Source organism: Emydura macquarii, unplaced genomic scaffold (assembly GCF_026122565.2).
Source record: "Emydura macquarii macquarii isolate MOO-44397 ecotype Brisbane River unplaced genomic scaffold, CSIRO-AGI_Emac_v2 contig_968, whole genome shotgun sequence".
In the NCBI taxonomy this organism is placed as follows: Eukaryota; Metazoa; Chordata; order Testudines; family Chelidae; genus Emydura; species Emydura macquarii.
In genome coordinates, this window is record NW_027131105.1 from 1,638,709 (window position 1) to 1,665,902 (window position 27,194).

General features: G+C 40.6%; 1 protein-coding gene across 1 annotated transcript in view; it reads left to right on the forward strand.

Annotated features, from left to right (window-relative positions):
• Positions 1–11,768, forward strand: part of LOC137150457 (haloacid dehalogenase-like hydrolase domain-containing 5) — a 45,269-nt gene extending 33,501 nt beyond the window's left edge. Inside the window, exons 5-8 of the mRNA XM_067544416.1 lie at positions 1,066–1,099; positions 1,712–1,886; positions 8,516–8,704; positions 10,967–11,768. Of these exons, the coding sequence (XP_067400517.1) occupies positions 1,066–1,099; positions 1,712–1,886; positions 8,516–8,704; positions 10,967–11,384 (816 nt within the window). The 3' untranslated portion in view covers positions 11,385–11,768. The remainder of the gene's footprint in view (positions 1–1,065; positions 1,100–1,711; positions 1,887–8,515; positions 8,705–10,966) is intronic.
• Positions 11,769–27,194: the final 15,426 nt, after the last annotated feature.

Genomic DNA, 27,194 nt, shown 5'->3' on the forward strand with positions numbered 1-27,194 from the left:
CGCAGGCTTCGGCAGAGCGGTGCTGCAGGCAGCGTAACTCCAGCCTACCTCCAAGGTATTGCTTGTGAGTCATCTACAATGAAATGAACACGAGGAAGCACTCGAAGAAAAGACTGTTACTTACCTAGTAACTGCTGTTCTTCGAGATGTGTTGCCCATGTCCATGCCATGACCCATCCCCTGTTCCTGCTGCCGGAGTTGGCAGCAAGAAAGAACTGAGGGGGCATAGGGCCGGCAGCACCTCGTATATCGTGGCATGTGTGTGGGGCTCCAGGGGGCGCTGAAGCCAGCCCTACGGGTACTGCTAAAGGGAAAAAAAGTTCCGGTAACTGTACACGAAGGCATGCACACACCTATAATGGAATGGACATGAGCAACACATTTCAAAGAACAACAGTTAGTAGGTAAGTAACTGTCTTTTCTACACAGACTAGCATCAACCAGGAAATTCCAAGTTGAGGTTCATTGTGTTTAACTCAGTCATGTCACCTCTCAGCTTGCCACGCAACCATACAAAGATAAGAGTCCAAGGTAGTGCTGATTTATGTGTGTCATCTCTGGGAGGAATGGAGAAGGAAGAGCAAACCATTAGCTTCTAGCTATACCTAATGTAGCAGTTGATGTAAAACATTTGTTGATTTCCTTAGAAATGTGAAGTGTTCTCAAATATATTGTCTGCTGAGATCTCAGAGTGTTGTACAAATACTAAAACCTTGCAACGCCACTGGTAGAAAAGTAAATATACCTATTTTGCAGATGAGCAAACTGAGGAACAGAGATTGTGTGACTTGCCTGAAGGCTCGCAAATAGAGCAGAGCTGTGAATGTAGAACACAAAAATCGTTAGTCCCAACTTGTCCTTGCTGCTGGACCACACTTCAGTGCTTGGAAATATTAATTTCTAAGCAAAGTGACATAAAAAAACTAGCTATCTCAGAATGTAAAGTGCATCTTCTGTCAGTTTTCCAAGGAACGGTTGTGGGAGTAATGCTTTGTATTTCTTTTTGTTGGTAGCACCAGAGGATGTTTAACTTAGGGGAGATAACTTTACTTGTTCTCATTGCAGCATTCGCCAGCTGTGGAACTTCCCAGAATTGAGGGTATGTCTTCTGTTTATCTGTCTTGTAACTGACCTAGCATAGATTAAATGTCATCTCTTCTTCACTGTAAATTTAATTTACAGTTACAAATGCTTGAACTCCACATTGGTGATTTGGATGGTTGGCAGAGGGAACCCTAATATTTCTATGTAAATGTATGCAAAATGTGTGCACATGCTACAGTAAGCTAACTATTTGTGTGAATGTGCAGTTTTCACCCATGTGCCTCCTAGGAGTGAGAGAAGGATGATAAGGGACTGCTTTCCTTTTGTCTTCCTCTAGCCGATTGTGCTGTAACAAAGGAGATGTGAAATTTAAGGTAGATTGAATCACAATCATCTTATTATTTATTATTTGTATTATCATAGTGCCTAGGTGCCTTACAAAACAAAAAGATGGCCCCTGGCCCATGTTGCACTTTGATCATTTTACTGCATTTTTAAATACAGAAGTTTGTTTATATTTATTTAGGATATTTCCTTTTGTCTTTTATATCAGATTTTAATGTGCAGGACCTGTGGGTGTGGTGCTGTTTGTTACATCTTAGAAAGTTATTGGATTATAACTATCTTTCATTTTTAATATTTCACAAATGTTTTGTTGTTCTTGCAGCTGTTGTTTTGTTTGGAGAACCAGTCAGATGGGAGACTAATCTTCAATTGATAATAGATGTTCTGCTGACCAGTGGCTGTCCTGGAAAGCCACATCATCAGGCCAGTTACCCACATATACCGGTGCTTGCTTGTAATATGGATTTGATGTGGGTAGCTGAAGCACAGTCTCCAAGGTAGGTGCAGTTATAGCACACAGTGTAATGTAGATGGTTTCACCATTCTGGACTTCTCCACATTGCTAATAAAAGGTCGTAGTTAAAATTCAAGAAGAAACAATGTTTCATACTAACTTTTCATTCAGGTAGCCTTCACTATAGGCATCAAGGATCCAAGCAGAGTTGTGCAAAAGTAACACATCTTTGGCAAAACGGGCAAAGTGTCACATTCTGTTCTTGCAGGGTTTGTAAAAACATGCATTTTTTTCTTGCACTAATTTTTTCACAGTTGTAAAAGGTAGCTTTCCCAAGTGAAAACTCCTTTTTCAGCCCTGAACCATTTCTCCTCCTCCCCAAAATGCTGTGCAAGGTTGCTGCTCTCCTCATCCCACCCAGATGCTTCCCAGTGGACAAATGCAGTGTTCCTTAGTGTCCAACTGATGTTAAAGCAGTGCACCAGTCTGCAAGTGGCACCAATTTCCAGTCTATCCAAAGAGAGCCAAAAATAGCCATATAGAAGGTAGAAGGATGGTGTAAGGACCCCTCACCAGCCTTCTCAGCATAGTCTGATGTAAGTGTTGCAATGAAAATTGATGTCACATTTAGTATTATGGTTTAATAGCTGAATGGAACTGTAGAAGAAGAGGCTATGAGGAAGAGAGCCTGTATTTAGATACTTTGATACTGATCAGACATGGGTAGGGAAACTTACGATAAGTGTGATAAAGTCAGGCCAGAGGGCTGCAAAGAGGCATACCAGGGCCAGAGTGTGAGCCCAAGAATGCCTAAAGCCCTCGTTCCTGCAAGCAAGGGAGAGATTGTTGCAGGGCAATTAGGGACACCTGGACCCAATGAAGGGCCAGTCTGGGTGTACTTAAACCCTGCCTTCCCTAAAGGGAGGGGGAGGAGCACAGGAGGAGGAAACTGCCAGAAGGCTGGTAGCAGCTGGAGGAGAAACTTCCCCCCGCAGGCCAGGAGACAGTGCTTCTCTGCAGCTACAGAAGGCGAAAACCCCTGGCTCCAGCCAGCAGAAGGAAGCTGGAGCAAGATACCTCCAAGGGGAGACAGGGTTACTGGGGACTCCCTGGCCCACTACAAGGGGTTGAAGCATGAGATCCGCTAGGGAGAAGCTGGTGGTTTGCCACATAAGTGAACAGATTTAGTTTGGTATGTTTAAAAGCCGTCCTCTCTAGGAAAGCACTCTCTTCTGGGAGAGGGATGTTCTGTGTGTGTATCACACTCGGACTCTTTTAACTCCTTACTGTAAAGATCTTTGCAGTAATATTTGCTGTTTAGAGAGTAAATTATTTTTCTTATCTGAACCTATTATTCTTTGAAAGTAGACCCCTTCATAGGGTATGCTTTTATATTAGGCTTTTATATTGAGGCTCTGAAGTCACCAAAGCACTAATAGTTGGGAAAATATACTGTACTATGTGCTTTTCTACCCCCTCGCCCTTTTTTTGTGTCTTATGCTGTCTACCTCAAGGAGGAGGAGCAGGAAGTCAGCCAGCTTTGAGACCTCAAATTGACCCAGGAATGTTGGTCTGTCCTGGATGTTCCTTAGGTAGAATCGCTTTTAAAGGGAAATAACTGGCCCTTTTCTGTCATGTCAGTGCATCTGTAGGAAGTTCTGTCTAACTATAGGTTAAAAGGAATAAACTGCCAAAACCAGTGTAAGTACTTGTGATGCTGCTTGTTAGGCATTGACTTGTAATCTGCAGGACGGTAGAAAAACGTAATGCATGTAGTACTTCAATGATCAGATATCTGCTTGAGCGGAATAAAACTGAACTGCAAAATATTTCTACTTAGTTCACTGTAGAACAGCCTGGCATCAAAGATCATTGCATTTAGGAGAAGGACTATTCAAGTCCTGAATGTTCATCTAAAAAGATCGGAGACTTATCAGATTTAAAGAGATGCTGTTCATGTAGTTTCAGCCTGAAAATTGGATTATTTGAAACTTTTTATAAAACCTTCTGATGGAAATTTTTTATGCAAATGGTTTTTAACAACAGTGAAAACCACTTTTTTCCCCAAATGTTCTCCTGCTCTGTTTGTATCCCAAAAGTTGCAGCAATGTCCTTATGCAGGAGAACCTGAAAAGCTACTAACTTACCAAAAAAAGGTGAAATAGATCTATCGACTTTCACTGACCAAGTGGCATGAAATGTAAAAGGGAATAGTAAACTGTGAGTACTGAATTCTTACTACCAAGTGTGTATTTTCAAACAAGAACTTTCATTTTATGGGTGTAAAATTTATTGCCTTATAAACCTGACTTCTCTCACTATTCTGTGTCCTGGTCCCAGTGAATTCAGTGGGAGTGGTGTTCTTGACTTCAGAGACAGCTGCACTGGGTCGTTGGTTAATACTTTAAATCCACTCTCTATATTATTTAATCCTGGTATGTGATCCAGGAAAGAGCTAGTATTTCAGGTTGTTTTTAATATTCCTGATTTGGAAAATGACATTAGCACTGGCAATATTCATCCAGTATTGGATTATAGTAACATGAAAGGGTAACAGCCCAAAACAATGTCAATCTATATTTTAAAGGATTTTTATATAGAAATATTTGCATTGGTTTATATACCACTTTTAAAAACACAAAATGGTTTATATTGTGACCTGTGTTGCATTTTTAAAAAATCACCACAGTTGTTCTTCACATGATGTCCCCATTGGTGCTTCACTGTAGGTGCGGCAGTGCCTTTGCATCTGGAGTCGGAGATCTTCAATAGCAGTGCCCATTGGACTGCACATGCGCACCTCCCCTGCCTCGCGCAGTGCGCGGGAGTATATATAGCACTGTGTGATCCAGCCGTCCTCAATTCCTTCTCTACCACCTGCGATCTGGAATGGAACTCTTGGCCGAGCCCATTTTTCGTCTTCTTCTTAGATAGTTCTGTAGTAAACTCTCCCTGAGTTAGTTAGGAAAAAATAAAGAACTTTCTTCAAAAAAAAAGATCATTAATATTATTTTTTTACCTACTACTTTATTTTGATTTCTATGACCCTACAGTTTTTAAAATAATGTAGGTTTCAATTTTCCCGCTTCCTTCCCTTCCCAGTCAGGAAGCTATTACCTCACCCTTATGCCTGATTCTCTCCGATTTCAGAGGTGCGTCTCGTGGGGCTGCCTGCCCGATTACAGATGGCCACGCAGAGTGCATTTGTTGTTTGGGAGCAGAACACATTCCTCAAAAATGCTCCCACTACCTGGATTTGAAATCTAGAGCAAGGAAGGACAGGGACATCTGACTTAAATTGCTCCTGATGAAGAAGTCCCTTCGTCCAGCCTCCAATCCTGGCTCACACTCCTCCCCAGAAAGGCCCTCATGATTGACAAGATCGACTAACGACCCTCACTATCCATGCCCACATAAGAGAAAAACATCCTCTGACCAAGATGAGAGTAAGAGGAGAGCAGCCCCCTCTTCAACCCCTTAGGCACAAACTCCAAGAATGCCGTCCCTGGCTAGAACCATGGTGTCAACGGCTTCTGAGAAGGGGCACGGTACTGCAAAGAAACTGAGTTCCTCAGCCTCTAAGACAAGGTCAAAAGACCATTTTAGGGCACATCATCAGCTATCAGCACCAACTTCTATTTGTGGTGATGGAAACGAGCCCTCAACCTCATCCATGGTTCCAAGACCCTTTGTGGCTCCAAAACAGCTGATGGCACCGATATCGGCACTATGGAAGCTGCCACTAAGACCTCAGCACCGACCAAGACTTTGGCACCAACCTCAACTGTTGCTATGCCATCGACTCCGAAAAAATGTCTGGTGCCACCTGTTGGCCATGTTGAAAAACACTGTGACAGTCCATTGATGCCGTATGCAGCATAGGAGTTCAGATACATATCAGACCTGAGAGTATCTGATATTCTGGAGTCTCCACTCCTTAAATGAGACTTACCTCAAGTCTCTCAGTCAACTGAGTCAAGCTGTGCCTCACTCTCTCTGACGGGGAATGGCTCCTCCCTTCCTGAGTGATGCAGAGGAGGAGTACACTGAATCTATTGCCCCATCAACGTTGGGGCAAGTAGTGCCAGCTTTGCAAACTTATCCTTCAACACTTCAGGGTACTGAATCCTGGCAAGGTCCTCCCTGGACATTCCTTTTCCATGGAAATGGCCATACTGGGATCCTTGGGCTATGTATAATCCTCAATTTGGTAACCCACCAACACTGCAGATATAACGTTCTCTGTCTATCCCATCCCCAACAATCTCATGATCTCCAGATGTACAGCCTCCACAGGCACAAGAGGAAGAACCAGTGCAGGAGAATGAAGAGGAACATGAGTACAATCAAGAGGAAGAGGCACCACCGGCTCTGCACTTAACATCTTCACCTGATGAGGCCATCGTGCCACGGCCAATGATTTTAGACATTTCAGAGCTTGTTCTACAGAATGGCAGACACTCTGCACATCCAACTGGAGGAGGTTAAAGAACAGCAGCATGAGCTGATTGACATTCTCCATACCGCCTCAGCAGCAAAAATTGCAGTACCTGCCAATAGTGCAGTACTTGAACCGGTCAGTCTTTTATGGCAGACCCCATCCTCTATTCCACCTATATGCAGATGTGCGGATAGAAAATATTATGTACTAGCAAAGAATGCAAAGTTCTTACTTTTACACCCTGCTTCAAACTCCCTCATTGTTAATGCGGTGCAAGAAAAGAACCACCAATCCCAATCCTGATCTACCCATCCCGACCGGGATTGGAAATTATTAGATTTATTCAGGAGAAAATCTTACTCCACTCCTCCCCTCCAGTTTAGAATGTCAAACTATGAGACCCTCATGGCGAAATACAGTTATATAAACTACTTCAAATTGGAGGAGTTATGTTAAGATTTCCCAGAGTCTAAAAAGGAGCAGTTCCTGCCCCTAGCAGGAGGAGAAGGCCATCTCATAGTCCACACAGCTTTTCAAGTCTCCTTGGACTCAGCCAACATGGCAGCCCAATCCATTGCTGTCACAGTAGTAATATGACGAGCCTCCTGGTTACATCTCTCAGGATTCCCCAGGGAGGTATAAACAGTGGTTGAAGACCTACCGTTTGAAGGACAAAAATTGTTCTCAGAGTGTACCGATAATGCACTACTCTTGCGAAAGGATTCCCAAGCTACACTTAGATCTCTGGGTATATACACTCCGCTGCCAAAGAGATCAGGGAAATGCCAACTTCCTCCAAGATCTCAACCTCAACCCTCTTATTTGCAGCAGCAATTTGACAACCAACGCCCTCCCAATGATCATAATAATCGCAGACAACCCGCTGCACAATGGGCAGTGTCTCGTGCACCTTCCAACATACAACAATTTTGAAGGTGTGGTCGAGAGCCCGAGAATATCCCCTCTGTTCCACTTGTCCCCACCATCTATGACATCACAAACAGACCACCAGTTTGGCAACCAATTAACTCCATTCCTACCTGTCCCTCCTCCCTGAGTTAGACAGCATAAAACACAAAAAAGGGGTGAGGGGGTAGAAAACCACATACAACAGTATGTTTTCCCAACTGTTAGTGCTTTGGTGACTTCAGACCCTAATAGTGCGATCTAGTTTCTTCAGACATACTGTGTGACCTGCAGTCTCTCAGTATACTGTCGGGATAAATTATAGGTATCAAGTCACATTTTAATTCAGAACAGTGACTAATGAACTTTATCGTAAAGTTCTTGTGAACAAGCTTGGTTACAAACTCAATTCAAACACACCACTTAATTTTCCTTGTCCTGTGCAAAATGGTGATGGTAGAATAATCGTATGTGGAGCTACTGGACAATGATCCTTCTCAAGATGTTTGATATTTGAGGTTTATTTCCTTTTGCATAAAGGTTGGAGTTCATCCCTAAACTCAAGTTTTGAATTTGGTAGTGCAACTAAATTGCCTTTCAGTATTGAGAATGCCTAATCTAAATTGCTATTTTACTGGCTTGATTGCTGATATACTATCTCAGTTCAAGGGCATTAGATGACAGAAAAAAATTGGAGTAGCTCCCAAAAGCCAACTTGGAAATTATAGGCTCCCCAATCCTCCTCCCTGCATTTTTTCAGGAAAAGAACAGTACAAATGTGCTTTGTCTGTATGCCACAGAATGAAGTTTGGTACATCATATTTTAATATGTTCTGTCTAGGAGCAATTCAATCTGCTTCTGCCTTATCCCAGCTTTCCATTTCTTCTTTATCTACTGCTGAAATTCAACAGATTTTGGTAGTGTAACAGATAAGGAAAGATTATGAGAATTTTTCTGGCTTTTTCCCAGTAAGTCCATCATCTTAGGAAATAGATCTGTGTGCTTTCAATGCAAGTAACTATTGACACTGTTTCTTTTGTAATCCACTCCACCTTTAAAACTAGACCAGGGTAAAACTACTGTGCTCTCTGAAACCAGATGGACAATAATTAAAAGAGCTTTCATTTATCATTTTATTAACCAATGCTAAATTTCAGTGAAACAACTATGGAAAAAAACTGATATATGAACTGGTTATATGGGAACTAAGAAAAAGGAATTAATAATACAGGTTGTTGTTTCATATCACCAAGTCCATGAAATTGAAACTAATTTTTTCTTCGTGTATTTACTGCAGTTTGATTTGTAATAATCTCTTTACCAGATTCGGGCATGGAACATTCATGGTTTGTTTGGAAAATATTTACAAGAAGATCACTGGCAAAGAATTGAAATATGAGGCCTTGATGGGCAAGCCTAGTGAACTGACCTATCACTATGCAGAGTACTTGATTAGGATGCAGGCAGCGCAAAGACACTGGAAGAAGCCTATTCAAACTCTTTATGCCATTGGGTAAGGGATAATATTAAATATGAATGTTAGGAAATTGTTTACAACACAAATAGCAACAAGGAAAATTCTGTGGCTCCCACTGTCTTATTCTTAATTTGTCCTAATCTTTTGTTTAAAAAGAATCTTTTTTAATTTGAAAATTTGTGTGGTGTGAAAGTTATTGTTGTATTAGTCTCAAATGGGGACCTTAGAATGAACCTTCTTGTCTCCCAACGTTTTCCTTCTTTTCCTTTTCAATGCATTTGGAATATAAAAAATGTAACATTGCCAGTAGAAGTTACATTTTATGTTAAATCAAAATAAAAATGGCTGACACCCTATGAACTAACCTTTTTTTGTGCATCAGGTTCTCCCAGGACACTGTCAGTATTTCAGGGTAAACAGCTACATCTTTCTGAAATTTATAATTCCCACTTTCCTTGTGGTTTAATTGGTGTCGCATTTCTCAGTACAGGGGGATTGATCGCAACCCCTATGTCAAGGTTGCTGAACACCATTATAAAAATTCTTCAGAATGGTTTTTTTTTTTTTTTTTTTTTTTTTTAAAAGGCATGGCACCTCCAGGGTTTATAGCAAGACTTTGAAATTTGGGAGAGGGATAGTCATGGAATGAGGGAGGTGCCTTTTGCTGTCCATCTGTAAATCCATTGAGATTTGGCCAAATTATAAGATATACAAAAATCAACATTTTTCTTCTGTTTTTTCTCAGTGCGGCATGTTTTTGGCAGCATGCCAAAACTCTTCAACATTCCAATATGCAGTGCTTACATCACCTGGTGTCACTTCTACATGCCAGGTAGCACCTCCTCAATGAGATTCAGACAAATTGGTGGCAGCAACTGCGTTCTCCCATCAAAATCCCGTTGGCCTATCAAAAGGTGCACTATGCTGGGAACGAGGAGACCATGAGTCCAACACCAATTCTAATAATTCCGTGCCCTTCAGAACCCTTATTATTTGAGCAAGGCCTCATATCCTGAAAGTCTGCACAAGCTGGGAAGTTAATCCAGAACTCGGTTATGGCAGGCCCATGTCCCAGCCACTTAACCACATTGTGTCACTTCCAAATCTTTGTGCTTGCCTATGCTGTCTATAAAATGTGGCAACACCTGAATAAGGGAACCCTGTTTGTGTGTTGTATGTCATCTTGCAGTGGCTGGTCCATGGAACGTAACAACCTTCTGCCAGCTGATGTAGTTAGACTTTTACCAACTGAACTAAAGAACTATGCCAGTGGTTTTCAACCTTTTTTCATTTCAAATGGAAGGGCAGAGCACTTTGGAAATCTCTAGACTTAGTCTGCAGACCCCCAGAGATCCACAGACCACAAGCTGAAAACCACTGGTCTATGCTGAAGGTTTAAGGTTCAAACCCCTGCTGATCAGTCATCATGGGACAGTTGTTAATTATACATAGTAAAATGTATTTTTTCTTAATCTAGGAAAATACACTTAAAATTGTTAAAAGAATATAGCTAAGGTTGCAAGTCAAGAACTCAAGTTAGGACATTACAGAAGTAAAGTGGCCCTTGCAACCTTAATTCTGAACCCTTATATGTATGCCTCACTGTCTTTAATTGCATGACCATATACTATATTTTTTCCACATGACTCCCTATCTCCTTCAGTGCACAGGATGGATGCCACTGACAGAATGAATGAGGGCTGTGTGTAGTGAATGGGGCTGATGTCTGTAGGACTCCTGTCTCATTTCATTCCAGATGCTGGAAGATGTATGGGCAAACGTAATTCTGGCATTTCTCAATTTTAACCTGCTTGACTTTGAAACCCAATAACATTTTCTTAACTTTTTTGTATGTAATAATTTCTGTAGAAGAATTTGACATAATTTATACACGTTCCTTTTTCCCAATTAAAAGTTTTATTTTCTGAAGTAGGCTGGGTAAGTATTTAAGGAAAAGGTGTTTGATTTTTAGGTTGTTGGTGCATACTGTTGGTAAGGACCGTTAATAAATGCATGTTTTTTCTGACTTGCTGTCTGCATTAGCAAGAATTATTCATATCTATAGTCTCATGAATGATGAAAATAATATAATAAAAATAGCTATTGTTGGACTGATTTTTTTCCTATCTGTGTACTGATTTGAGATCATGATCAAATACATCACCATATATTTTCATGTATTTATGTAGGGGGATGGAAATCTGTTCACCAAAACTCTGCAAAAAAATTTTTTGACACCTCTGAAATCTGCTAATTTGAGCGTGCTTTGCTGATGAAACCATATTTTTGGCTTTCCAGGGACAACCTAATGACTGACATCTATGGTGCTAACCTTTATAATCGTTACCTTGAAGAGAAGAACTCCAGAAAAGATTCCAAAACCCGTATCCGGGCCAAAGTTGCTGTTGGCACCAGATCTGCCACTGTTTCTCAGGATGATGAAATAGACCACACTTGGCAAAATGAACTAGCACCTGCTACTGCCACCAATTGTAGGTCTGTTCTTGTTTGTACTGGGGTTTACAATCCTCACACAGAGGTGCTCTCTGATACCAGGAAGAGTATAACTGAGACTGTATTCCATGGTCACAGAGATTTTATATTTGATCCTGCTTTGGTAGAGCCAGACCATATTGTATCAGATGTTGATGCTGCTGTAGATCTTATCTTCCAACTGGAAAATTTTGCACCTAATCAAGATCCTAGAACTTTTTAAGAACATAAGAATGGCCATCCTGGGTCAGGTCAATGGTCCATTTAGCCCAGGATCCTGTCTTCCAACAGTGGCGAATGCCAGGTGCTTCAGAGGGAATGAATAGAACAGGTAATCCATCAAGTGATTCATCCTGTCGGCCATTCCCAGCCTCTGGCAAACAGCAGTCCTTGCCTGTAAGGATTACATAGTGCTTCTCATCCAAAACCAAACCAGGGTTTAAAGCACAATATAAAATATTGCTGCTTCTTCGAGTGATTGCTCATGTCCATTCCACTATAGGTGAAATGGACATGAGCAACACATCTCGAAGAACATTAGTTACTGGTAAGTAAACATGTTTTTCTAACACATTTAACGGTTTAACCTCAATACTTTTAAAACACTTTCCTGAACTGGCATCTACTACGTAGCATAGCAGAACTGACTTTGTTTGTCATAACTACTTACTGACAATAATGTTATGAGGAAAGTAGAATTTCCATATATTTAAGAACTTGTTAATTAAGTTTCTGGCACTTCTTCTGTCAGTTGCATTTAACTGCAGAATGCATGTGATGGCTATCTTGGCAAACAGTGCCTATTTTTTTACTTGAAACTTCAAATCAGTGTGGTAGTTAACCTGCCTTAGGTTTAATATGCAGCTGACTTTGTCATGTGTCTAAATATCATGTTTGCCTTTACAGGTCACTGATCCCATGGCTGTTTGTTTTAAACAGTGATTTAATGTATTTAGTCTGTTACCATTTTTATAAAACGTTTAATTGTTTTAACGCAAAGAGACTGTCTTCTGAAATATTATTTATACTTGGCTCTGGTTCTAACACTTGTGGGTGTACTTGCAAAGCATGCCTTGGCCATGTCATATGTTGCATGAGCAAAAATAGCCAAACTAACTGAAACAATTGTTGGACCAGTGATATAGAAACATCAATTATTTGCAGGATGTGCAAGTTCTCTTGCAACTTCATACATATTTGGACTGGAGACTCTTATAGATGAAAATCCCAGGATTAGCAACTAACTTTTTTTTTTTTTTTTTAAATGGATGAGGCACTTGATCTGCTCTCTTTAAATAGGAACCTGACAATGTTCAGTGAAAAAGACCTCCTGGACAACTTTTTTTTCCCTCACATCTTCATTTACATTTGCAACATGAAATCTTGAAAGCTGTAAAGTCATTGAGAGGTGGGGAAAGAAGACTGATGATGTCAATCTTTTCAAGCAGTGTTTTTATTACTCTTTACAAGCCTTTTTGAGTCACTTCTGTACCATCAGCATTGCTGATTCAGTCACTTCTAATGTTGCCATAAACAGACTCTAACAAATGTTAACAGAATCTAGCTTTCTAGGTTTAATCACTTTGATTTGAGTAGAGCGGGCGGTATGTTTCCTGCTCCTTCACTGGAAAAAACACAACCGCAACACTGTGCTTGTGGCTTGCCTTTATGGGTTCTTTCTTTTGTAACAAACAGCGTATGCCTACTTCCTTCACAGTATGCTGTGCCATCTAAATGTATTGAACACTTATACATAAAGACTATGGTTAGGGAATTTTGAAATGGCAGGATTATGATAAAGTTCTGTCACATTTTAGTACTGAAGCGTGTTGTAGAATTCTTTAGCTCCTAATACAGGAAAGTGGCCTCTTAGCAAAGAGAAAAGTGTGGAGGTTGATGAAGAACAACAGAAAGCAGTCTAATTTAATATTTGTTGTGATGTGTGTGTGTGTGAGGTTTTCACATCTTTACTCTGAGGTACAGCTTATGTAAGAACAATGTATGCAGCTCATCCAAACCAACTAAAAATATTAACTCACACTTTAGCTTTTTGGAAAACATTTAATCATATTAGAGATATAGCAAAATATTTAGCATAATGCACTTGCTAACAAAGCTTTCTGTTTTACCTTTTGTAGTCGATTCAGCTTTAACTGAAAGTAAGGAATTTATTGGCATTAAAGCTCCTGAGCAGTTTACACCTCTGAGGAGGGGTCTCTTAGAGAGAGATGTTATTGTTAGTTATGGTTAGTATTTGGTTATTTGGATCTATTTTTAACTTAATGCACATGAAGGTGATAATCTAACAAAAAATATTAATCCTTTGAGTTCTGTAGCTTCTGTTCATCTTGGTGAGGGTGTGAAGGAAGTATTGTACAAGCAATAAATGCCACCAAAGGCACTGACAGCCTTTGGCAATTTACCACAATTGGGCAGTGTCCCAAGTACTATAAATTAAACTAAAATATAGTTTAGTTAATCCTGTGTTCGGGAACCAGATAGCTAAAACTAAGATGCAGAAATCCCAAAGGATAATCTCCAAATGGTCTTTACAATGGAGAGAGGGCCTTAGTTTATAGATCTGCATAGTAACGACATGCAATGGAGCATTCCTTTTAATTATTCCACTGAGGAGTCAAATTAATATATCAGACATATGAAACAATCACGACCATGAGTTCAACCATTTCTAGACACTTCCAAGGCAAGCACTGAAACTGATATTGTATAGCTGGTGGGGCTAACCTTTGAGAGGTGCTTTTTCTTTGTTTTGCCCTATTATCTGTCTTCAGAATCTCTTCCTTCCATCTGTCTGAGATTCCTGCATTCATCACACTGGAATTGGCAGTGTTTGCCACACATTGCTCCTGTGGCATTTAAACCCTGTATTAAGCAGGCTATTATGCAGATATAGTAGCATTTGCAGATTTAAAATTTTAGTATTAAAACAGCTAGAAGAAAGTTAGCATTTGAGTTCCTGTAAAGTAGAACTTTCTCCTCATTTCTCTGGGTAGGAATATGTTTTATTCTTCATCTTTGTATTTTTTGAAAAATAATGTATCCTGTACTCATTTTTACTGAAATAAAACTGGCAATATTTTAAATCCCAAATTATGTGCTCTCTTTATTTTTGTAGAATCTGTGCTTTCTTTAAGTTGGAAAACTAGCTCAAAATGAGGGAATACCTCAGGATTTATATATTTAAAACAAAAATACATGAATAGTTTTTGTATGTCTTCCTGTGCCGCCGCGCCCGCGCGCCCCCCGCCCCCCCCCCCCCCCCCCCCCCCCCCCCACCACCACCACCACCACCCACACACACACGAAGGATTGGTTCATAAACTGAAAAATAAAAGTTATCAATTTGAAGTCCTTGGCTAGATAAAATGATACAAATAGAAAATTCCTTTCATTGTATTCCCAACATTTGTTAAGTCAGAGTTCTGCTAGTTGTAGGAATAGCTGATGCTCCTTGTCTACTCATTAAGTGAAGAATTTCTTCAAATTGTGGATAATTTTTAGTAAAACATTAGATCAAGAGAACTTGCCTCTTGAGTTCTACTTAAGTGAACAAACCAGAGGTTTTTGGGGTTGTGGTTTTTTTTGTTTTTAATATATTTTCTTTTCCCAGACATCATGTTAGAAGAATAATGAGAGATGTCTTTCAAATAAAGTGCTGCCCATGCTGTGGTAAAGTAATCCAGTTACTCCACAGCATCCATTGCCAGACTTAGCAGCCATCAGTACAAAGAACAGAAAGTGGGAATGCTGAAATAAATGAAAAGTACAATGCACAAAAGAGCCGGTCTGTCTCTATCTTAAATCCATGAGTTAGGACCCTGCTGCTTCAGAAACAGGTGAGAGCTCAACTTGATAAATTGGGGGAGCACAGAGAAGTGTGTTGTAGTATTAGGGTTTAGAAAGCAAATAATGCCCAACTGGGTGAGATCTGCAAACTGGCCAATTCCCAAAGGACACGAAGCGCTACTAGGAAGCAGTGTGAGCATGGGGAAGGGTATGTATCAGGGCTGTTTCTTTAGAGTCTTACCTTGCTTTGTACATTCTTCCCAGCCTCAGCCTCTGCCCCACTTCCCATTGTTGGCCTAGGAAACAGATTGTACATGCAGTACATTTACAAAAGTGAAGAAGACATCTTATTTTGCCAGTCCCTGCCTACTAGAACAGCAGCTAAGCAGATTTTTTTGGTTGCTAGACAGCTTCATAAATCAACATGATATCATCTGGTCATGATGTATTGGCATCTGCGCTGATGGAGCAAAGCCAATGACTGGTAGGCATAGTGGAGTATTGACACGTGTCAGAGCAGTTGCTCCCAATGCAATATGGGTGTACTTCCTGCCAAAAATATGCTTACCAACTTGAAGGAGGTGCTGGACAATGCTATAAAGTTGGTAAACTTTATAAAAGGTCACCCCTTGAATTCCAGAATCTTTTCCACTCTGTAATGAGATGGGAAGTGAGCATATCAATCTATTGCTCCATGCAGAGGTTCAATACCTGTCATGGGGCAAGGTCTTAGCATGTTTCTTTGAACTTCACTCCAAGGTCAAGGTATTCTTTACAGTCCACCCATTCCCATTCTCTCACCGTCTGCATGACAAGGCCTGGCTCTCACGTCTGGGCAACTTGTCAGGTATATTCTCTCACCTGAATGAGCTAAATCTAGGACTTCAAGGGCTGACTGCAACCATCTTCAATGTACAGGACAAAACTGAGTCAATGATAAAAAAGCTGGAATTCTGGTCTCACTGCATGGAGGAGAAGGTTGAAATTTTCCCAGGCATGCATGAATTCCTGACAACGAATGAACTACAGTTGCAGGACAGTGCTAAAGGTGACATCAAGCCAACATCTCATTGAATTAGCAAGGCAATTACATGAGTACTTTCACTCAATGGGAAACGCAAACAGATGGGTCTGCTGTCCTTCCACAAATTTTTCAGTAGTACCCATGCTGCAAGACTTGTCAATAAAAGAATAAGAGAATCATCTGAACTGATGGCAGACTCAAGATTGAGTTCCAACAAAAGCAATTGGTTGAGTTTTGGATCCAAATGCGAGCAGAGTTCCCTGAAATGTCAGACAGGGCTGTCAAGGTTTTGATGCTGCTTGCTACGACTTACCTGTGTGAAAGTAGTGGATTTTCATCACTCACCGAAATGAAATCAAAATATTGTCAGCACCTTAGTTTGAGTCGTAAATTGTTTTCCTACACAATCTCCTATCACACCAAACATTATGTGCCTGTGCTTGAACAAAAACCTGATCGTCACATTAATGGTGAGTAATATTATTAAGCCATTGTTTAAGTTGGTCAAAAGTACATTAAAACTAAAACTGTAAATATGTATTATTATTATAGTCCTATACATTGTTTGTGTATTATATTTTGTATATTTTGTACAATGCTTGTGTATTAAAAGGGTTATAAAAGGGTATTAAAAGGGTTATAAAACCTGAATTCTGGTAGGGGTATGCAGGCAGCTGGTAGATCTGGAAGGGGGTACACAATAAGCAAAGTTTGGGAACCTTTGTTGTAGAGTGTTCTTCCCCAGAGCCCTAACAGAAGAAAGTGAAATGGCTGGGATGGTGTGACTCTATTGTAACCTTAGCTCTCACTGTTTAGAGCTGTGAGAAGATCCTTGTGTGGCTGCAATGGGCACTGCTTTCTAGAACATTCCATAAGTTTAGCAACACCAGGCTCAACCTCCACAAGGGTGAACATAGATTACTGGGGAGTTACCTTTCTTTTTAAAGCACACAACTGATCATCAGAGTTGCAGAGATCAAGCAAACCTTTGTCAATAACTTGATTAGTTTAGAAACATATAACAAGTGTTGCTAAAGCTAGATACCTCACATATCATTGCCTAGGAGAGCTATCTCTCACTGGGGCATAGGGTTTATTAGGTGTCGGTTTTATATGGGATGAGATTCATTATCCACTAGAGGGCAATAGAGGAAAACTATTGTCAATCCACCCAGTATGCTATTCTGCTTTTTCCTTTGGCCTGCCTTGACTTGCACAGGCATGGTCAGTTTAGCTTTCACAATAGAATAATGTGCAGTACTGGATGTGTTCAAAGGAATCAATAGTAGAATATGGAAGAAGAATATGGGCAGCTCTGTAGTTAAGGTTTCATTTTTCATTTAAAATCGGGTCCCCTTAATTAAACATGAAAATGACCCATCATTGTCAAAAACTGACTATTCAATATGAAAGGTGATTGTTGTAGAGACAAGGAGTCCCTGGCCATAGCTGGGTGTTAGAGTATGCTGGTGCAAGGCATGTGGGATTGATGTGGATGTTAATTTGGCTTTAACTGGTAATTTTCTTGAATTGATAGCATTTCATTAATAGGAAATGCACTTGAGCATCCTTATGTCTAAAGTTAACCTTTTTTTGTGTGGGTAGGAGAAAGACAATCATTCTCTATTAAATTCTGCAGGTTTTTAGAATAATGTCTATAGTACTCTTTTGGTTTCATCTCTATGAAATTCAATAAGCCCTTTAAGAAAAGCAACCTTAGTCTTTTTACCTTCTCCAGAATTAATTCAGAATGATTGCATTTAAAGGTAGATCTGCTCCTGATGCAATCTGATGATCTGCCCCTAATTAACATAATCCCACCTATGGGAGGGACCATTTTTATAAAAGGTCTGTCCTCTATTTTGTATTCATTTCAGACAAACTCTGTGATTGAGAGAGAACTGTTGGTAGTAGGTAGACGTTAAACAGAATGGGAGTGTGAACAGGGAAAAATAAGTGAAAATGCTGTGATACAGAAGGTACTCTCTGATTGGATGGCAAAAGTAATAATATGCAAAACTTTTACTCCATGCAGTTCTTCGTGGTGGAGGCACTTCAGGCTTTTCTGCATCAGTGAGTTAAACTTCCAACCCTGGTAAGTAACGTTAAGGATTAAAAAATCCCAGAAAAATCATGAAATTGTTTAAAACGTGCAATGGGACTTCAGCTACTATTTAGTCTCCTCTCTAAATGTCCCACTTTTCTTGGCTGGAATCCAAGTAATGTTAAGCACCTGGTAGTACCTCAGAGTTTGTGGTTTGAATTTTTTTGTCTGCTCTCTAGTAGGTTTTTTTGTTTTTTAAGGAATGAGAAAATTTGCATTCAAGTATATGAGAGCTGAGCCAAAGCTTTAATGACTGTTGGAGCCCATTACAGAATGTTAGGTAAATACACAGACCTTTAGAGATGTTTACTTACCACTTTTGAACTGGTTTGCTGTAGGTTGGGATTGATAAATCTAAATGATGCCAGCTTGGTGCATAAGAGGTATTTAAAATTAAAAAAGGCCAAGAGTTGTTCAGGCTTGTTTTGTCTTGAAAAATGAGCAGCTAGGGTACGGAAATAATACTAGGAATGCTGCTGCTGTGTAGCATGAAAGGGTCATGCTCTTGAAAAGATGCCTTTTTTTCACCAGTAAAATGATCTGGAAAGAGCCTAGACGTGAGCTGTAGAATTATTTCTTCCATGATGGATTTTTGGAGGGTTTATAAGTGATGCTCTTGCTAATTTGTCAGGTAGCAACTTCGGAAAACTTGTGTTGTTAAACTGACGCATGATCTGGAAAATGAAAAACAATCATTCATGGAGGTGCTTTATTTGAATGAGACTTTATTCTCATAATGTAAATCCAAATCTTGACCCACAAAGATGAGCCATACAAATGAATTACTAAAAAAAAGGAACCCTAGGACTATAGCGTATCCAAGTCCAGTAGTAGGTTTATATACAATGACTTCAACACCTCATAACTTGTAATAGAGTCTCTCTTGTGCATGCAAAAGTGCATACGTGTTTACTTCAGTTTCATGTGCAAATGACATTTAAATTATAGTGTTCAGGCAAATGTAGGCAGATACTTGTGGACAGAGCTTTGGTCTCGTGTTAGCTTGGCCCTCCACCATGTTAATGGAAAGGGTTAACTATGTTAGTGCTGAGTTGGTACTGCAGGTGACTTCTTTACACACCTCCGTTAAAGGAAGTGGAAGGAGGCTTTGGGCAAACAGAACTGGCACTAATACAGAATTGTTTGGCCTGGAGGGCTCCTGAGTGTGACCAGGCGTGGCAGGAGGCCTGTCTGAAGCACGTCCTGAGTAGGTGCATATGGAGAGTAACCAAGAGCCCTGAGGAAGTGTGACTTTGTTTGTGGTAAGTCACTTGGTGATCAGAGCAGAACCAGGTTGTGGGGAGGGGTTGGCTGCATTTGAGACTGTGGTGTTCTGGGTGAATAAAACAGACCCCAGTAGGAGTGACTTTGGTTAAGACTGGAAGAACCTGAAGCTGGGCTTGGAGTGAGTGGGTGTGATGGGGAGTCAATCCCGTGCAGGCAGAGCAGGTTAAATTAGGTCAGGTTGCAATCCCTGGAAAAATCATGGAGCAGGTCCTTAAGGAATCCATTTTAAGGCACTTGGAAGAGAGGAAGGTGATCAGGAACAGTCAACACGGATTCACCAAGGGAAAGTCATGCCTGACCAACCTGATTGCTTTCTATGATGAGGTGACTGGCTCTGTGGATGTAGGGAAGGCGGTGGATGTGATATACCTTGACTTTAGCAAAGCTTTTGATACTGTCTCTCACAGTATTCTTATCAGCAAGTTAAAGAAGTATGGCTTGGATGAATGGACTATAAAATGGATAGAGAACTGGCTAGAGCATAGGCCTCAACGAGTAGTGATCAGTGGCTCCATGTCTAGCTGGCAACTGGTCACAAGCGGAGTTCCCCAGGGGTCGGTTCTGGGGCCGGTTTTGTTCAACATCTTTATTAATGATCTGGAGGATGGGGTAGATTGCACCCTCAGCAAGTTTGCGGACGACACTAAGCTGGGGGGAGTGGTAGATACCCTGCAAGGTAGGGATAGGATACAGAGTGACCTAAACAAACTGGAGGATTGGGCCAAAAGAAATCTAATGAGGTTCAACAAAGATAAGTGCAGAGTCCTCCACTTAGGAAGGAAGAATCCCATGCACAGCTATAGACTGGGGACCAACGAGCTGGGCAGCAGCTCTGCAGAAAAGGACCTGGGGGTAACAGTGGATAAAAAGCTGGATATGAGTCAGCAGTGTGCCCTGGTTGTCAAGAAGGCTAATAGCATATTGGGCTGCATTAGGAGGGTCATTGCCAGCAGGTCACGGGAAGTGATTATTTCCCTCTATTCGGCATTGGTGAGGCCGCATTTAGAGTATTGTGTCCAGTTTTGGGCCCCCCACTACAAAAAGGATGTGGACAAGTTGGAGAGAATCCAGCGGAGGGCAACAAAAATGATTAGGGGGCTGGAGCACAGGACTTATGAGGAGAGGCTTAGGGAACTGGGCTTGTTTAGTCTGCAAAAGAGAAGAGTGAGGGGGGATTTGATAGCGGCCTTTAACTACCTGAAAGGGGGTTCCAGGGAGGATGGGGCTAGGCTGTTCTTGGTGGTGGCAGATGACAGAACAAGGAGCAATGGTCTCAAGTTGCAAGGCGAGAGGTCTAGGTTGGACATTAGGAAAAAGCTTTTTACTAGGAGTGTGGTGAAGCACTGGAATGGGTTACCTAGGGAGGTGGTGGAATCTCCATCCTTAGAGGTTTTTAAGCTGAGGCTTGACAAAGCCCTGGTTGGGATGATATAGCTGAGGTTAGTCCTGCTTTGAGCAGGGGGTTGGACTAGATACCTCCTGAGGTCCCTTCCAACTCTAATATTCTATGATTCTATAGCTGATCCAGTGGGACTTTGATAGCCTGGAAGGGGGGGATTACATAGTGACTTGGCTGGAGGGTTGAGTCACAAAGAAGGAGCAATGTGAGTCCTGGAGAGTGAGAGCAGACATGGTGTGAGCAACCAGTGGAAGAGGGTGCGTCAGATTGGAGTGGAGCTGATCCCGAGACATGGCCACAAGGAAGCACCCCAGTGGTGAGTGAACCCTGTGAGAGTGGGAAATGGGGCCCCACTTAGCCCATGTACCAATGTCTTGGACCTGCAGTATTTAATAAAAAATACAGAACCCTGCTTATCCCGTCTAATTGGGACTGGGGCCAGATCAGATAATCAGAACTCCAGATAAACGGCAGAATGGGGCTATGTGGTGCTGTAGCGCCATCTAGTGGCACCAGGAGAGATCACCCACTTATGGCTCTGGACTCCTGGTTGTTCGGTAAATTCAGACAGGCGGGTAAGGGAGAGTCGGATAAACGGGATTCTACTGTACAATGATCAGCATGAATTTGTAGCCTCCTAGTGTTATTGGTCTCTCCCTGATTTTTTAGCGAAATGACTGAGGCTTACAATAGAGGGTTACACTTTGTTTCATGTCCCTCAATGTAGAGCTCAAAAGAGAGAGCAGAGGAAAAACTAGGCAGGCTGAATGACAGGAAAAACTGTGAAAACCATCTCTTGGACTGGGGAATGGTCTTCTCAGGGATGTAGGGGAAGCCCAAAGCTTGAGGAACTTTGAACTAAATTAGACAAAGTCTAAACAGTATCTGGAGTATGGTGGGAGAATGGAGGGAGAATGGGCAAGACAATGTGCAAGGCAAGAGAATGGGCAAGACAATGTGCAAGACACTCTCATTTCTATGGGGAGGGAAGCAAAGGAAGGCCACAAAGTTCTCTAAAGCCAATAAAAGGAGCTTTTTGATTCTCATTCATGAAAGCCTCCTGTGGAAATAACGACAACTGCTGGTAGTCACAGAGAAAACTGGTGGAGGGACAAAACTCACGGTGGTAACTTTAAGAGGGAAGAGTGCTCAAGTGCATCTCCTATTAATGAAATATTATAAATTCAAGAAAATTACCAGTTAAAGCCAAATTAACATCCACATCAATCCCACATGCCTTGCACCTGCATACTCTAACACCCAGCCATGGCTAGAGACTCCTTGTCTCTACAATAATCACCTTTCGTATTGAAATAGTAAGCTTTTCAACCTACAAACTTTCACAGCTATGTTCTGCTCTGGTTGATAGAGCACAGGACACATGGAACTTAGTATTTAGTTTGCCAGATAAATGATCCAAGACACCATTACAGTCAGAGACAAAGAAAATGAAACACCTAGGCAACTTTAGATGCTTCAGCTCTGGCACTCACCAAGCACAAAGCTTTTTAGTGCAGTTGTGTTCAGCCACTATGACCCATAAAACCAGAGTTCTGCCACCACTGAGACTTCCCAGGCGGCTGAGATGGATGAATAGTGGTTTGAAGTTTAGAGCAGCGAGAACTGATCAAGAGCCAATCTCTAACTTGAATAACAAAAAGGAGGGATTTAGGAACCAGGGCATCTGTGCCAGGACTATTTATGCAAGCAGAGTTGGTGTGGATAACTTAATTAAAATAGATAATAAATGGAACATTTCACTAATGTTTAGATACCTCACTGGTAGACACTACAGATGAAATACTTTTACAGTGAAGGCGATGTGACTCTCCAGTTGATGCTACAGTTAGGCAAACAGTTGAGGAATATAATTGCGATATTGTATCAGAGTTTAGACTCCAGTGCTACATCATACCTGAGGGGATAGTTAGATCTGTGTATACTTCTCATGCATGGTATGGTACTGAATTCCCCCTTCCCCCCAGTGTCTGATCTTTTGCCTTTGTATCATCATGTCTGTAAGCAATTTTGGAAATTATAAACTTAAATTAATGTCTTGGGAAACCCTACATGCCATGGAGTTGCTGCAGGAGAGATGTAACCCTTTTATTGCCTGCAATGTTGTTATAAACAACATGCATTTTAGGAGTTTTTTTTCTTTTTAATCCTAAATTACATTTGTACAGTTTCAGTAGGCTGCCTTATTCAAGTTCTAGCCTCACGCTGTGCGGTAGCATTGGGTAAACACTGTATGGGTAAACATTTGTGTGTGTGTGCATATATAAAGGGAGGACACCTGAAAGCATGGAAGGAATTTTGATTATGTTTGAGTCTCCTGTTCTTCCAGGATTGGGAAAGACGCAAGAAGGTCAGTATCTCAGCAACAGGAATGTTGTTGATTTAAATTTTCACGGTTGTGGGAAATTATGGGGGAGGAGGTCAGACATTGGGGGGATTAAACAATAATTATTCTGACAGTAGACGCTGAAGCTTTATAACCATTAAAATACACATTGTCAAGTCACATGTCAAAATACACAAAGTAAATATCATTCAAACTGTAATAAGTTCTTAAGCAGCATTTTTCTTGCTTTGCCTCTGTACATTTTGATTATTATCCATGGAAATATTTTGTGTGTGTGTGAGAGAGAGTGAGTGAGTGAGTGAGATGAAATCAATGTTCACTGACATTTACTGATTTAAACAAAAATCTAAACTTTCCAAGTAATGGTTCTAGTCTTATCTGTACAGAATTTCAATGCTGTACAATGATGTTTGTATGAAGTGCATTCTGGGGACATCTGGCTAACCATCACATGCTGTCTCAGCACCTGATGTCACAGTCAGAGGATAGTAGCTGTTTTTCACATGCTGTAATACGCTTTGGAATGCATTTTCCAAAGACCTAGGAGGTAGGATGTCATACTAGCCGAGTTACACAGATGCAGTTAGGTGTTCCCTTGTACACAGAGAACTGTTATATCCTGGTTTCAGATTGACATTCATGCTACAAACTTGGTACAAATCTGACATATGGGCTCTTCCCTTGTTGCTACTGTGCTGTGAAATTGTAGAATTGCCCGTGAGAGTCAGCAAACATGGTTCTAAAGCCAACCCAGAGAACAGACCTACGTGTCAGAGGTGCCAAGATTGTGTTACAACAATTCTAGTCTTGCTTGTATAGAGGTTAGACCTATGGTATTTCACCCATTATGGTTTCATATTACAGCTCTGGGCTTCACAAGTCGTTTGTTGATCATATATATGCTCTCGTATTTATTTTGATTATCTTACGCATTTGCAGATACTACCTTGTAATCACTATATATTAAAACTGGATCAAATCTCTCAAAGGCTTGAAACACTTTACTGCTATGAGCCATAGTTTTGTTACAGTTGTGTGTGGTACCAAAGAATTTTCCAAAGCATTATGCACACCAATGGCAAAGTATAACTAATTGCATCCAAAACATTGTTTAAAAAAAGTTAAGGTTGCAAAGTCAAGATGTTGCTTATAATAATGAATTCATCTGTTACGGAAGCATTTGAAAGTGTGAGTTTCACTTCTGTTTTAAGGGTGGGAAACTTGAATGTGTTCTGACTTGGTTTCCTATTCCTGTGGGAAGGGCCTATGGTCTTACTACAGTGATCAGAAGGGTGGTATTGACATGATTTGAGGACTTCAGTAACTCAGTCTTAGGTTGGGGGTCTATTATAGGAGTTGGATGGGTGAAGTTCTGTGACCTGCGTTGTGTAGGAGGTCAGACTAGATGATCATAATGGTCCCTTCTGACCTTAGTCTATGAGTCCTGATCCTGAGATGCCCAGCATCATGTTAAAAAAGAAAATTATTAGTATATTTTACAATAGCCTCAAACACTATAGCAGTAGCACCAAAGGCAGGCCATTTTACAGTAGGATAATTGCATTGCTCTGTTAAAAGGGCATATGGTACTCCCTTTGAAGTGATATGGGATGATGGTGCTAGATATCTTTCAGAATTAGCCTCGTAGTTTGAAAAGGTAGCATCAGTTGTTAAAACTGCTTTAGCTTTCTTCTACTGCCAGTTGAGCTAAAATCGCATTGAGGTGAGACAGTGTGAGAGGGACTTCCTCAAATTAATGTAATTAGCTGACTGAGCTGAGATCCACATTGTGTAGGGGTTTTTTTCAGAAGTTCCCTTCTGGAGAAAGTAAACTCCCAACTATGATCTTCAAAGTTCCAGCCAGCTAGAAGTATCAGTGCATTAACTGTAATCCTCAGAGAGGCACTCTACAAAGTACAGACTTCCAGCAGGTAAGTGTCCACCTAGAGTTTCTTACCTTGAGCCTCCAGTGAAAATGGTCAGTAAGAATCCTCTGCATTAGCCATCTTCACTTGAATTCAGACAGAAGCACAAGTGAGTATAGGGATGGAGTTAATACTGTCATGTGAAGTGTATGCAAATTCCATTCCTGCACAAATGGAAGACCATACACAGCATCAGCAAAGAAGTGAAGGTTAGTGCACGTATTTTCTCAAATTACTGATTTTAAGCTTCCAACAGATGGTAAATTTGCGGTGGGGTGTGTATTAAATGACAACAAAAATACTAATAGCCAATTGCATATTTTAATTAAATTTGTTTAACGACATACAGAACCATGTATTCACTATCAGCTTTGCTAAAACGTACCCAAAAAAGCAGATTTCATATTTTTAAAAATAAACTTATTTTTATTATAAATTCATAAATAGATGAAGGTAAAATATCAAAAATCACTATAGTACACAAGCTTGCTCCCTTGTCTCTTCACATTCTTATCATGATATTGATAAAAGCAAAATGGTTACCAGTGATAGAAATGTGAGGCTTGGGTCTCTTCCCGGAAACCTTGACAATTGGCAACAGATCTGTCGTAGTAAATGAAGACTACTTTGTAACACTGGAATTTTCCAAACCTTTAAGTAATTTTGGAATGCAGTAAGTGAATTCAATATGAATTAGAGCTTTTTTTCCTCCAATCAAATGTGTAAGCCAGACTCTTTTCAATGCTGGACAGCCATTGGGGGGCTGTGAATCCCTGGGACACTATGGATTTTCTAACCATCAGTCACCAAGTGAGGCACTATTACAAAAGAGGAAAAAAGCACTGTGACAGCACTGAGCAGAATTAGGAACTCTGAAGTCTCAACATTTATCAGTCTAGATTTATGAAATAAGAAGCTTTCTCCTCTTCAGATGTTACAAATAAGCAGTCTCCCTTTTCTTCACTATAGGCTGAATCCACAACTGTGAAATATGACAAGCGGGCTAGAGTCTGATCTCAGGTGCTGAGTTACACTTGGGATTTACACGGGTGTAATCACGATCCGTACAGGGCTTTGAACTGGCACATTTGTCATTCAAATGGGCTTTTCACTCTATTCCACTGATAGCAAATTTACGGAGCAGTTATGATGTTCAATCCTCTCGGCAGGGTTTCTTAAATTAAACAAGGGATGGTATTTTATCAGCATTATTCTCCTCCGTGTATCCGTTCTTGTTGTTAAAGCAACAAATATCATTTAAATATGTAAATAAGAAAGTAATGCCTATTTATACACAAGGGGTTGAAATAAACATGGGCTGGAGATGACTAACACAAAATACAAGAGGCTCTTGTCTTCTAAGCTCTGCCTTTCATCTTTAAGATGCGCAGAGTCTTTTAACAGAATCATGTTCCGTTAGTACAAAACCTTTCCTAACACAAGTCATTTTGTACTATACTCTTAGGCCCAGACTTTTAAAGGCAGATAGGCACCTACTTGGATTTTCAAAAGTGCTTAGGAGCCTGACTCCCACTGAAAATTCCACTATGCACCTACTCCATCTTTAGGCATCGACACACCTGAAAAAGAAAACTGGCCTTTGTAGCCTCATCTTTAAAAAAAAAAAAAAAAAAAAAAAAAAAAGAAAGGGGGGGGGGGGCGGCAGTTCAAATTGCAAGTAAAAGTTTGCATACCCATGGTTTCAATGCACAGTTTTTCATACCCATGTTCCTGCAACTTCAGATGCCCAGAATTGCACCCATGATGTCCTCAGATGAATGCATATCACCTGAGGACATCAGATGAGTTTAAGAGAATTAAAGGACAGATTTTTGTACTTAAAGGAAGAAAAGCAGCAACCTTTTATGGCCTCTTGTTCTACTGCAGAAAAATGACACTGACCTTCACCTACTCTAGAGCAGATGGAAATTGCTGCTGTCTGATAATTTACTGCAGGAGGTTGGTTTTTTGGGGTGTAATTAATTATTCAATTAATTCGTGTCTCCGTATCCCTGCATAATATATGTTTGGGTGCATCAAGCAGATGTAACTAAGGAGAGAAATACACACATTTCCAACCTTAACTATCTTGCATAGTTTTTCGCTGGGGACTTGGGTTGAT